The 13,946-nt window shown below is 43.0% G+C and overlaps 1 protein-coding gene across 1 annotated transcript in view; it reads left to right on the forward strand.

Annotated features, from left to right (window-relative positions):
• Positions 1–13,946, forward strand: part of GUCY2C (guanylate cyclase 2C) — a 1,918,134-nt gene that overhangs the window by 1,413,343 nt on the left and 490,845 nt on the right. Inside the window, exon 21 of the mRNA XM_073591935.1 lies at positions 9,004–9,162. Within this exon, the coding sequence (XP_073448036.1) occupies positions 9,004–9,162 (159 nt within the window). The remainder of the gene's footprint in view (positions 1–9,003; positions 9,163–13,946) is intronic.

Genomic DNA, 13,946 nt, shown 5'->3' on the forward strand with positions numbered 1-13,946 from the left:
GTAAGGACCACAAGATGGAGGGAGCCTTCTGAAGGTCAAGACAAGTCATCATCTAAGAGCAGACATCCAGGCAATGTTAATTAAGATCATCATCTCACCCCTCGTTATCATTGCTCCCCGTTTACCAACATCACAAATTATCAGCCCTAATTGTCGCTGCGTTTGTGGTGGAAAGTCTTTGCCTGCCAAGCTAGTATGTCAAATCTGCCTGGAACAAGTTCCATACAGCCCTGCAAGGTCCTCAAGATGGAGGGAGCCTGCTAAAAGCCAGAACAGTCACCATTCAAGAGCAGACATCCAGGCAACATTGATAAATGTCATCATCTCACCTCTCATGATTATTGATCCCCATTTACAAACACCACAGATTACCAGCCCTAATGGTTGCTGCATTTGTGGTGAGAAATCATTGCTTGACAAGCTAGCATGTCACATCCACTTGGAGCAAAGAAGTGGATGTCTGGAAAGTAGCCACCTTGATTAAAGAATCGGCCAAGGAGTTGATGCATGAAGCCTGTACTCCCCATTCGGTGGCTAAATTGCCTAGCACTTCTAACCAGAGCCAGTAGGTGGTGTCCAAATTGGTAAGCTTGCCATGGGAAGAACACGTTAAAGGGGCCACAAGCTGTGAAGATTGCTCAATAGAGCCTTTTTGCAAGGGCAGCTAAGGACGCAATTGCCTTGGGTGAAGTGGAGGAAACTCTCTACAAGGTTAAAAAGTACTCATTCCCTTCACTGAACAACTGGAGGAGTTAATCCAGGAAAAATTGAAGGGGTCAGAGAAAAATGCCCGTATAAACAGGCTGTCAAAATTGTATACCCTGAAAAAGCTAAAGGTCAGCCTGCAGCAGCCTCCTCGGTGGTGGATGCATCATTAACCACTTCAGCCCCGGAAGGATTTACCCCCTTCCTGACCAGAGCACTTTTTACAATTTGGCACTGCGTCACTTTAACTGCTAATTGCGCGGTCATGCAATGCTGTACCCAAACGAAATTTGCGTCCTTTTCTTCCCACAAATAGAGCTTTCTTTTGATGGTATTTTATCACCTCTGACGTTTTTATTTTTTGCGCTATAAACGGAAAAAGACCGAAAATTTTGAAAAAAAATGATATTTTCTACTTTTTGTTATAAAAAAAAATCCAATAAACTCAATTTTAGTCATACATTTAGGCCAAAATGTATTAGGCCACATGTCTTTGGTAAAAAAAATGTCAATAAGTGTATATTTATTGGTTTGCGCAAAAGTTATAGCGTCTACAAGCTAGGGTACATTTTCTGGAATTTACACAGCTTTTAGTTTATGACTGCCTATGTCATTTCTTGAGGTGCTAAAATGGCAGGGCAGTACAACCCCCCCCCCCAAATGACCCCATTTTGGAAAGTAGACACCCCAAGGAAATTGCTGAGAGGCATGTTGAGCTCATTGAATATTAATTTTTTTTGTCCCAAGTGATTGAATAATGACAAAAAAAAAAAATTTCAAAAAGTTGTCACTAAATGATATATTGCTCACACAGGCCATGGGCATATGTGGAATTGCACCCCAAAATACATTCAGCTGCTTCTCCTGAGTACGGGGATAACACATTTGTGGGACTTTTTTAGAGCCTAGCCGCGTACGGGGCCCCGGAAACCAATCACTGCCTTCAGGATTTCTAAGGGCGTAATTTTTTTTTTTTATTTCACTCCTCACTACCTATCACAGTTTTGAAGGCCATAAAATGCCCAGATGGCACAACCCCCCCCCCCATGACCCCATTTTGCAAAGTAGACACCCCAAGCTATTTGCTGAGAGGCATGTTGAGTCCATGGAATATTTTATATTTTGACACAAGTTGCGGGAAAGTGACAATTTTTTTTTTTTTTTTGCACAAAGTTGTCACTAAATGATATATTACTCACACAGGCCATGGGCATATGTGGAATTGCACCCCAAAATACATTTAGCTGCTTCTCCTGAGTATGGGGATACCACATGTGTGGGACTTTTTGGGAGCCTAGCCGCGTACGGGGCCCCGAAAACCAATCTCTGCCTTCAGGATTTCTAAGGGTGTAAATTTTTGATTTCACTCTTCACTGCCTATCACAGTTTCGGAGGCCATGGAATGCCCAGGTGGCACAAACCCCCCCAAATGACCCCATTTTGGAAAGTAGACACCCCAAGCTATTTGCTTAGAGGCATGGTGAGTATTTTGCAGCTCTCATTTGTTTTTTGAAAATGAAGAAAGACAAGAAAAAACTTTTTTTTTTTCTTTTTTCAATTTTCAAAACTTTGTGACAAAAAGTGAGGTTTGCAAAATACTCACTATACCTCTCAGCAAATAGCTTGGGGTGTCTACTTTCCAAAATAGGGTCATTTGGGGGGGTTTGCGCCACCTGGGCATTCCATTGCCTCTGAAACTGTGATAGGCAGTGAAGAGTGAAATCAAAAATTTACGTCCTTAGAAAGCCTGAAGGCGGTTCTTGGTTTTCAGGGTCCCGTACGCGGCTAGGCTCCCAAAAAGTCTCACACATGTGGTATCCCCGTACTCAGGAGAAGCAACAGAATGTATTTTGGGGTGTAATTTCACATATTCCCATGGCATGTTTGAACAATATATCATTTAGTGACAACTTTGTGCAAAAAAAAAATGTTGTCTCTTTCCCGCAACTTGTGTCACAATATAAAATATTCCATGGACTTGACATGCCTCTCAGCAAATAGCTTGGGGTGTCTACTTTCCAAAATGGGGTCATTTGGGGGGTTTGAACTGTCCTGGCATTTTATGCACAACATTTAGAAGCTTATGTCACATATCACCCACTCTTCTAACCACTTGAAGACAAAGCCCTTTCTGACACTTTTTGTTTATATGAAAAAATTATTTTTTTTTGCAAGAAAATTACTTTGAACCCCCAAACATTGTATATATTTTTAAAGCAAATGCCCTACAGATTAAAATGGTGGGTGTTTCATTTTTTTTTTTTCACACAGTATTTGCGCAGCGATTTTTCAAACGCATTTTTTGGAGAAAAAACACACTTTTTTAAATTTTAATGCACTAAAACACACTATATTGCCCAAATGTTTGATGAAATAAAAAAGATGATCTTAGGCCGAGTACATGGATACCAAACATGACATGCTTTAAAATTGCACACAAACGTGCAGTGGCAACAAAATAAATACATTTTTAAAAGCCTTTAAAAGCCTTTACAGGTTACCACTTTAGATTTACAGAGGAGGTCTACTGCTAAAATTACTGCCCTCGATCTGACCTTCGTGGTGATACCTCACATGCATGGTGCAATTGCTGTTTACATTTGACGCCAAACCAATGCTTGCGTTCACCTTAGCGCGAGAGCAGGGGGGGACAGGGGTGCTTTTTTTTTCTTTATTATTTTTTTGCTTTTTTATCTTATTTATAAACTGTTCCTTTCATTTTTTTTTTTTTTTTCATTTTTATTGTTATCTCAGGGAATGTAAATATCCCCTATGATAGCAATAGGTAGTGACAGGTACTCTTTTTTGAAAAAATTGGGGTCTGTTAGACCTTAGATCTCTCCTCTGCCCTCAAAGCATCTGACCACACCAAGATCGGTGTGATAAAATGCTTTCCCAATTTCCCAATGGCGCTGTTTACATCCGGCGAAATCTAAGTCATGAAATGCTCGTAGCTTCCGGTTTCTTAGGCCATAGAGATGTTTGGAGCCACTCTGGTCTCTGATCAGCTCTATGGTCAGCTGGCTGAATCACCGGCTGCATTCTCAGGTTCCCTGTTGAGACAGGAGAGCCAGAGAAAAACACGGAAGAAGGTGGGGGGGCATTCCCTCCCACTGCTTGTAAAAGCAGTCTAGAGGCTAATTAGCCGCTAGGATTGCTTTTACATGAAAGATGACCGCTGGCTGAAAAGAATGATACCAAGATGATACCTAAACCTGCAGGCATCATTCTGGTATAACCACTCAAAGCTGTGAATGGCGTACCTGAAGACATAAAAATGGTTAACAATAAAACACAGTAAACGGTAAAGTATAAAAAATTGTATACCTGAAAAGCAAACATGATAAAACATAATAACAATAAAACATTGCAGAATAGAATACAGTAAAAAAAAGCAGAACAATAGAGAGAGAGAGAACAATAAAACAACTATTTTTTTTTATTTTATATATATATATATATTTTTTTTTTTACACTTTTTTTTGTAACTAACTTTTATAACTGTAACCGGTTCCAGGTTTGGGTCTCTCAAAATGCGATGGCATCTTGGGAGACCCTGTGAAAGTGTGCCTAGTCTGTGCAATGCTGTACCCTACGCTAATACTCAACTAGTGCATGGTAGCGTTCAAAACATTCACCAATGCAAAGACCAGGATTGTCAGGACAGGAGGGACAATAATAGCGGGTGTCACGCCTATATCCGCGCTTGCTGCAGACACGACATCTTTTTTGGGGGGTTCGTTGGGTAGGGGTACTCGGGAGGACATAAAGAAAATGCCTCTCATGCAGCCGACTGCATTTGGTTGGGGATGTGAATGGGGGAAGTACGGGTGCTGCAGAAGTGGTGGGTTCCCAATTAGGATTGGCGAATGCTGCAGGAAGGGCACTATGGGCACGACGGGCCTGTTTTTGTCTTCTTGGTGGCAGTGGGACACTACTTGTGCTTGCCACCTCACCAGCTTGAACTGCACTTATGGGACTCGCCACGTCACCAAGTGTTACTGCAGTGCTGGTTTGACTACGACTGAGGTGTACTAGGCCACTGGTGCTTGCCAGTTCACCAAAATGCTATCCAAAATACTGTTAGCGATCGCAGGGATCAGGCCTGACTCTGCGAACGCTGAAGTTATGTGTTTAGTGTTTTGTAAGTGTCAGTGATCGATCGATACTGCACTTGGGTGGGCTGGGCCGGGCAGAGGGGCAAAACGCAGGTGCTAGCAGGTATCTGGGCTGATCCCGCTAACACTGCATTTTTGGGAACCCTAAACTGCTGGGGACGCTAGTATAGATCTGATCGGATCAGATATTGATCCGTTCAGATACTACACCACTAAGGGAGGTGTACGGTGCGTGCGTGGGTGTTAGCGGCACTGGCACTAACCTGACGCTGCCTGGGGCTGGTGCTTGCCAGTTCACCAAAACGCTACCAAAAAAACTGCTAGCGATCGCAGGGATCAGGCCTGACTCTGCGAACGCTGCAGTTATGCGTTTAGTGTTTTGTAAGTGACAGTGATCGATCGATACTGCACTTGGGTGGGCTGGGCTGGGCTGGGCGGAGGGGCAAAACACAGGTGCTAGAAGGTATCTGGGCTGATCCCACTAACACTGTGTTTTTGGGAACCCTAAACTGCTGGGGACGCTAGTATAGATGTGATCGGATCAGATATTGATCCACTGAAAATACTATACCACTAAGGGAGGTGTACGGTGCATGCGTGGGTGTTAGCGGTACTGGCGCTAATCTGACACGGCCTGGGGCGACGCATATCACCCCCGGGCGATCAGGGGGCTAAACCTTTATTCGGTAATAAACAGCGGGTGCCCTGACACTATAAAAAATAAACAAACTAACCAGCGTCACCCGTAATGGTTATACAGTGATCAGTGGTGAAAGGGTTAACTAGGGGGCAATCAAGGGGTTAAAACATTTATTAGATAGTATATGGGGGTCCCTGACGCTATAAAACGCTGACGGCGAACCTAAATATTTACCTCCCTAACTAGCTTCACCAGTGACACTAATACAGCGATCAGAAAAATGATCGCTTAGTGACACTGGCGACGGGGGGGTGATCAAGGGGTTAAAACTTTATTGGGGGGGTTAGGGGGGTATCCTAGACCTAAAGGGGGCTACCACTAACTGCCCTACCACACTAACTGTCACAAACTGACACCATGCAGTAATCAGAAAAAAAAACTGCTTGGCGTCAGTGTGACGGGGGGGGGGTGATCAGGCTGGGATCGGGGGGTAATCGGGGGGGATCGGGGGTGTAATGTATGCCTGGCATGTTCTACTGTGTGTGTGTGTGTGTGTGTTGGTGCACTCACATTACAGTCTTCTCTCCTCGGCGCCGGAACGGAAAATGCCGAGCCGAGGAGAGATGACATAATTTCCTCTGCCTCTGTGTACAATACAGAGGCAGGGAAATTATCCCATTGGCCAGGAGCGATCGCGAGGGGGGGGCCACGAATGGATAGCCTCCCCCTCACCACCGATCGCCGGGGAGGATTTGCCGACCGGCAACTGGTTAATGTAGCTGGCAACGCAAATATTATAAAACTATATTATAAAACTATATGATATGTACTGGAAATGATAGTCCATATGAACAAGAAGCACAATCCTCCTGAGGTAAAAACTTCCTTCAGTAAAACTTCTTCTTATTATGGAACAGAAAGCTTCTCCGCTAAAGGTGCATATGATATGCTTACCAGATACTAGAATCTTACAGGCATGGATTCCATACACTCAGGGTCCCCACTTCTCCGATCCCCTGGTTAACATTACTGATTCCCCACCGGTGACTCTCCACAGCACACTTCGTTAGGCAGGTGCTGGCACTCTCTCCTTCCATGTTTTTGTGTGTTCATGGTTTGGTTCTCTGGGTCTTGTAGTTCACCTCCTCCACGTGTACTCCTTTCAGGAAGCTCAGAGTTGTGCAGGTGAGGTCAGAGGTAGCTTCCTCTTTGGGTTGTCTAGCAAACACCAGAATGCTCACTGCTGATTGCTGATTCTGTCCTCCTAGGCTAAATCATTTACCTCTGACCTCACCTGCACAACTCTGAGCTTCCTGAAAGGAGTACATGTGGAGGAGGTGAACTACAAGACCCAGAGAACCAAACCATGAACACACAAAAACATGGAAGGAGAGGGTGCCAGCACCTGCCTAACGAAGTGTGCTGTGGAGAGTCACCGGTGGGGAATCAGTGATGTCAACCAGAGGATCGGAGAAGTGGGGACCCAGAGCTGCTGCACTTGCAGGACTCTGAGGAAACTGCAGGGTCTGCATCCCTTTAGATGTGATTTCCTATTGGGATTATCTTATCAAAAATGACATTTTTGTTGCAGTGGATGCCAAAAATCTGACTTGCATCTTGGTGCAGACTTCTGGGAAAATCAGTGAGCCAGTCATACAAGCAGGAAATGATGTTTCAGGGGGGTGTTCTGTACACATTTTGTGTACAGAGCACCTCCAGATACTCATGTTGCATTGCATTTTACAGAAAATTGCAGCCCTGCAAATTAAAAAAAAAACTGCTGCAAGATACCAGACAACGGACCCAATCTATTTGGGAGTAGTCAGGATACAACCATCTCAAGGGTGACCACTATCAACTTACAAAAAACAGAAAGTTCAAAGTGGTCATGCATACAGGTGGCAACTCCCAAGTAGATACAAGGAGGCAAAATCCTACAGACCGGGAAAAAAATTAGTAAAGGAACTGGAGAAGTTCCCATACTTCATTATTGAAACCTTAAAGATCTAAGGCACCTGTCTTGGGAGAACAGCGGAAGTCCTTTCATGGGTGCACTCATCCAGGGGGTGCCTGTATGAAGCTTTGTGCACACACCTGGATGGAAAATATTCAGGATCTGTGGGTCATATCGGCTATATTGGCATGACATTGGTCAAAAAATTCTGGTCCAGTTTGTAGCTGGATTAAAAAAAAAAACAGCAATCATGAAGGTTCCAGTTGCCCAGAGGAGATGAGGATTCAGTTCAGCTCTGTTCCTAGCAAAAAAAATTAAAAATCAAAATCGTGTAATCTGTGCCCAGTGCTAAAGTTGAAGAAAAAAAACAAAACTCAACAAGCACAGGAAGTTGGAGTCGCGCAAGATGGAAAACCTCCAATTAATTATTATTATTATTGATAAACCTGGGAGACTGGATGCTCTGTAGGTTTATCAGACACCTCCTTGTCCCAATTCATCCTCAATTCCTCTACCAGTTTCAGTGCCTCCCCTTCGGTCTGTACATCTCCAACAGGGCATTCACAAAGGTCTTACTGTCTGCAATAGCGATGGAAAAATTCAGTAGAACTTCCACAAGGGAATATCCATCCACTAATAGAGAAAGCCAAAGGTGCTTTGGGAGTAAAGTCATCTTCCAGCAGAACAGTGCCGGAGTATCCTTGGTTCTTCATAACTGACCAATTGTTTTCAGATGGAACATTATCACACCAAACCCCAGCTAGAAAGCTTGGGGGATGCATTTCAAAGAGCAGGCTGCTCAAAGTCATGGAATGTTAAGCTTATGAGGCATAGTATTGAATGCTCTTGAACTGAGTAGTATTCAAAGCACTTCTATCATTCACTCCTTTTTAGAAAGAGGAGCATTTTACTGCGCCTACACAGCAGTGGAAGGATAGAATTCTAGGCTGTCAGTGGAACTTTCTGTATAAATAATTGCAAATATACCATTTTGGCTTAGGATTAGGGATGGGCGAACGGTTCGGCCCGAGCATAAGTTCGGGCCGAACTTTGGTTGTTCGAACAACGAACATTATGCAGTGTTCGCGACAAATTTGAAAGCCGCAGAACACCGTTAAAGTCTATGGGACACTAATATGAAAAACCAAAAGTGCTCATTTTAAAGGCTTATATGCAAGTTATTGTCATGAAAAGTGTTTGGGGACCTGGGTCCTGCCCCAGGGGACATGTATCAATGAAATGAAATAAAAATGGCGTAGGGGTCCCCCCCAAAATCCATTCCAGGCCCTTATCCAAGCACACAACCTGGCAGGCCACAGGAAAAGAGGGGGGGACGAGAGAGTGCCCCCCTTCCTGAACCATACCAGGCCACATGCCCTCAACATGGGGAGGTCTGACCCCAAAGCACCTTGTCCCCATGTTGATCTTTCTTTATTTTTCTTTACAATAATCTTGTTCTTTCTTTCTTTTTATTTTTTTTACAGAGACCAATTCTGATATGGATGGTTACCTAAAACTTTCCTTGTATGTATTTTATGATTATTTTTTTCTAATTTAACAATATTGCAATTATTTTCTGCATGCAGCAACTTTCATAATCAGACCAATGAAAGTTACATGGACACCTTAATAAGGCGGCTTCAAATGTACTCCAGAAACCTGGAACATTTAGTGGAAGAACGCACGCAGCTGTACAAAGCAGAAAGAGACCGCGCAGATCATTTGAACTTTATGCTGCTACCAGGGTTAGTGAACATGTAACATTTTTAAGTGTGTTTATTTTTAAAATGCAATCATTTTTTTTTCAAAATCTTCTGTGATGATAATTCCAGCACCAGTGAAAAAGTGAATATATGGTTTTATATATACATAAGAATATTTTTGTGCTTGCTGGTTGTTTTGTGTTAAACATATTATTATTTGTAAAAGTTATAATATATTTAAAGCGTTACTATAGGTTTCTTGTGACTTTAAATAGTTCAAATGGACAAAGCTAGTCTAAACAAACTATTTGCTAAATTAAGAGATGCACCCACTAGAAGTGCTGTATAAACTGTATATAGCATTAGCTTTATACAGTACATTTCACTGTTTGATTTCAAGAAATGAAAATAGACCTTCCAAGTTAAGCCGCTCACACACCAGCGGAATGTCCGACAGAAAAAGTCCGACAGAAGCTTTTCATCGTCTATTCCGATCGTGTGTATGCCTCATCGGACTTTTTTTTTTCGAAAATTCTGACGGACCTAGAAATGGAACATGTTCTAAATATTTCCGACGGAACCAATTCCTATCGGGAAAACCGCTCATCTGTATGCTGTTCCGACGGACCAAAAACGACGCATGCTCTGAAGCAAGTACGAGATGGAAGCTATTGGCTACTGGCCATTGCACTTCTTTTTTCTAGTCCCATCGTATGTGCTGTACGTCACCTTGTTCTGGATGGCAAGACCGCTTGAATGGAATTCCGTCGGAGTTCCGTCGGAGAAACCTTTGGAGTTTATTCCGACGGCAAAACCGATCATGTGTACAGGGCATTACTCATTATAGTATCACCTAATTTGCTGGTAACATGAAAAAAAAATGCAATAGAGGAACGGAGATGGACCTTTTCTACCATCTGTGCACAGTATCCACACAGCACTCTTACTTAGGAATGAAGCATGACATTTCATACGGTGCTCCTTATTCACTACAACCACTATGGCCTGAACAAACCCTAGCTTTCTCCACCCAGTTTTATCTGCATAATTTGAAATAGACACCACCAATTCAAGATCTTCAGATGGCATTGAGCAGAAGTCATATAGGAATAGCAGCAGGAAGAGTCATTAGCACAGCTAGCAGCCCTACAGTTTCTGTGATTGTCAAGATACAATGGCAGCATCACTTGAACAATTACTATGCCCCCCCCCCACACACACACACACACACACACACACACACACACACACACACACACACGTCCTGATAGTGGATAATTTCCAGTGTGTGCAAGAAAATGGCAGCCTATCTACGTGAGCAGCCCCCATTGGTACAGCTATAAAAAAAGAAATGTTCAAATACACTTTCCAGAATGCAGAGAGAATGGCAGCAGCACATATACATGACCCACTGGTTCAAGTATGACAAAATTTCTTACATAAATTCACAAGCACATAGAAAAACATCAGCATTTAACCATTTCCCATCCCTAGGATGTACCTGTATGTAGCACTAACTCACGGTGGAGCTGCTGGTTTAAGCGGGTCTGTTACCTTCACCTTGTTTCCCTTGGTTTCACCGGCACCGGGTCTAGGGGTTCCGTTGAGTTTACTTCTGGACGACACACGCACCAACACTGGAGTACGTTTTCAATGCTTTATTGAACAAACAAACTTTAGGAAGTAGCAGGAAAGAGGCGGAAAAGGAAACTCTCAGGAGAAACTCAAACATCTTCTTATAGAATCTTAGCGACAAATGTCCTGGTAGAATTCAGATAATTAGGTGGAATGTGCTCCCCTTGTGGGACACACTCCTTGCTCGTCTGGATAGGCCTCTCTCACCGGTCTAGCAGCCAGTACGCAGCACGAATCAAAAGTCTCTGCCACAGACTCATTTTGGGGTTAAATCTATACGATCCTCTGCCACAGGATGTATCAGATTTTCTCTGCAATGAAAGTCAGTCACAGTGCCTGAACCTTTAAGCCGGACCGGCAACACTATGCTGTATAGTTACTTTTTTTGGATACATCCTTCGACCGAGTCACCAGGCCCCTCTATAGACCAGCATGCTGCGTGATCTCTCCAAGACGGGTCCTCCCCTGGGATCTCCCCGGCCGTCCATCTTCGTCACACAGGACCGACAGCTCAGGACCATTCCTTGGCCGCGGTGGTAGGCCCCAGACAAGCCTCTGGGCCCACGCCTGCGCTGCAACATCGTGGGCCTCCCGATCGGAGGACCACGAGGTAGCTCCTTAATGCATACTTGTCAGCCAGGAGGGCCAGCAGGTGGCTGTAAAAACGAACCTAGAACATGGCGTCTGTCCCATAAATACCCCCTTCCCAGAATGCAACTCGGAGGACCACCTCCACCGAGCTTGTCTCCGAGACAGAGGAGCATCTATACACTTTGACACGTTGCCTTTCCAACACTGACCAGTGGTAACAGCGACACCCACCGGTCAGCACGGAAGCACACACAATGTCAGCCAAGCTGGAACAGAGGCGAACTTTTAACCTTCCTAACACACAATTTACTAAATTTACCTAACCTGCGGTAGATTGAAAATCTACCAGCGCTACATACTCCCCCCACTACAATAGATGTTGTCCCCAACGTCTGTTCCAACACAGTAACAGTAACAGTAACTCTCAAGCCTGAGAGTAGCATTTGAGTTTCTCATACTTTAGATAGGCAAAGAAAGAGAGAAAGGACAGTATAAAGACATTATGAGACTTATATCTTATAAAACATTATGTTCACAGCCACGAACAAGACCACAACATAATTCTACACATCCTCACTAACTAACTAGCTGTCACTGTGGGGATGGTGTTCTTTGGGTGATGTGATGTGTTGGGTTTGCGCCAGACATAGCGTTTTCTTTGGCCAAAAATTTTGGTCTCATCAGACCAGAGCACCTTCCTCCATACATTTTGGGAGTCTCCCACATGCCATTTCCCAAACTGAAAGTAATGGCTTTCTTCTGGCCACACTGCCATAAAGCCCAACTCTATGGAGCATACAGGTTATCGTCGTCCTATTTACATACTCCAGTCTCTGCTGTGGAACTCTGCAGCTCCTCCAGTGTTACCTTAGGTCTCTGTGCTGCCTCTCTGATTAATGCCCTCCTTGCCCGGTCCGTGAGTTTTGGTGTACAGCCGTCTCTTGACAGGTTTGCTGTTGTGCCATGTTCTTTCCATTTGGTTATGATAGATTTGATGGTGCTCCTAGGGATCATCAAAGATTTGGATATTTTTTTTAACCGAATCCTGACTAGTACTTCTCAACAACATTATCCCTTACTTGTTTGGAGAGTTCCTTGGTCTTCATGGCAGTGTTTGGTTAGTGAATTATTAAAAATTTTCCTTCGCGCTGGTAGATGTAAAATAAATAATAGTGACTAAATCATTTCTAATTGAGTATTCCTATAAAACGGTATAAATATTGCAGCAAAATGAGGGTGTTTCACACCAACACTTGATACAATAGATATTTGAATGTATTTCGCGCAATATCACCAATACTCAATAAATATGTGCAAATCTGTGTAAACATAGACAAAATTAAGATTTTTGGATAATGGTTGCTACAGCTGTAGTTGCTAGGATCAGCGATCTCTATGTTTGCAACATATAGCAATTCCCACTATCTATTAGTAAAGTGATGGTGCTATAAAATTAAGTGCAAATATATAGAAATCTATTATAGTATTGTGACACAAATGTCGTGAATTAAAACAGGTTAAATACGTGAATAAATTAGCATAAATAAATAAATTCTTGTGAGTGAAATATTTTTCTAAAGTTCTGATAAATAATATTATGTGCAACCCATCATAAATAAATTCATAAACAATAAAAGAACCAGCAGTGATCTTTAAAATAGTGCTGTCAGAATTCACGTAAATGTGACCTTAAAGTGCATGTGATAAAGTTATAAAGAAAATATGTCTAAAAATAAAAACATAAAGTTCTTGAGAAAAATAGATAGATGGCAATGATAAAAAGGTATTAAAATGATTCTTCTATTCAGATCTGTTCTATCTTGTATACTGGGTGTATTATTCTTGTAATATTGCCTCCTAGTGTGGTCTCACAGAACTCTCACCTTAATTTTGCAATAATCGGGCATTTGAGTTGTTGAGACTTTAAGACGTAGAAGCAGTGTCTGGGAGCCTCTCCTTCTTTGTTGTTATCTCTCCATACTTTCTTCTCTGTCACTCCGCTCTGGTAAAACTCAGTTTCAGGGGAGATAAAAATAAAAATAGGGGAGGAGGAGAGAGAAGAAAGGCTCCACTAGTGTATTAACGTTTTAAAATCAAAGGGGGGTATTTATTTGATTATTCCTCTTACATTTAAAACATCTAAAACAGGCAGAGTAAATAGTGAATGATCTGGCGTTCTCAGCGCCCTCTCACTTGTGCTTCAGTGTGTGTGCCGCTCCAGCCAATCCCTACGTGTTACGACACCGTCACGTGTCTTCATCTGGGGACTCCCAGGCTTTTTTAATGGGCCTTTAAAAATGATTAATCCTCTGGAACGCTCCTTATAACATTCCTTCTCTTTATAAGCTGCCTGTGAACTCTAATCACATTGATCCCTTCAGGTATTGAGCCTCCTTACTGCTGCCTGTGAACTCCAAATAATTTGAGCACCTCCTCAGCTGCCAATTTCAGCAACGTGGTGATACGAGGTAGAGGTGACATTGCTGAAATTGGCAGCAGAAGAGGTGGTCGATGTGTTTGGAGATCACGGGCTGCAGTAAGGTGGCTCAATACCTGAAGGGATCGATGTGATTGGAGCTCACAGGCAGCTTATAAGGAGC

This window comes from Aquarana catesbeiana, linkage group LG07, assembly GCF_042186555.1.
Source record: "Aquarana catesbeiana isolate 2022-GZ linkage group LG07, ASM4218655v1, whole genome shotgun sequence".
Lineage (NCBI taxonomy): Eukaryota > Metazoa > Chordata > Amphibia > Anura > Ranidae > Aquarana > Aquarana catesbeiana.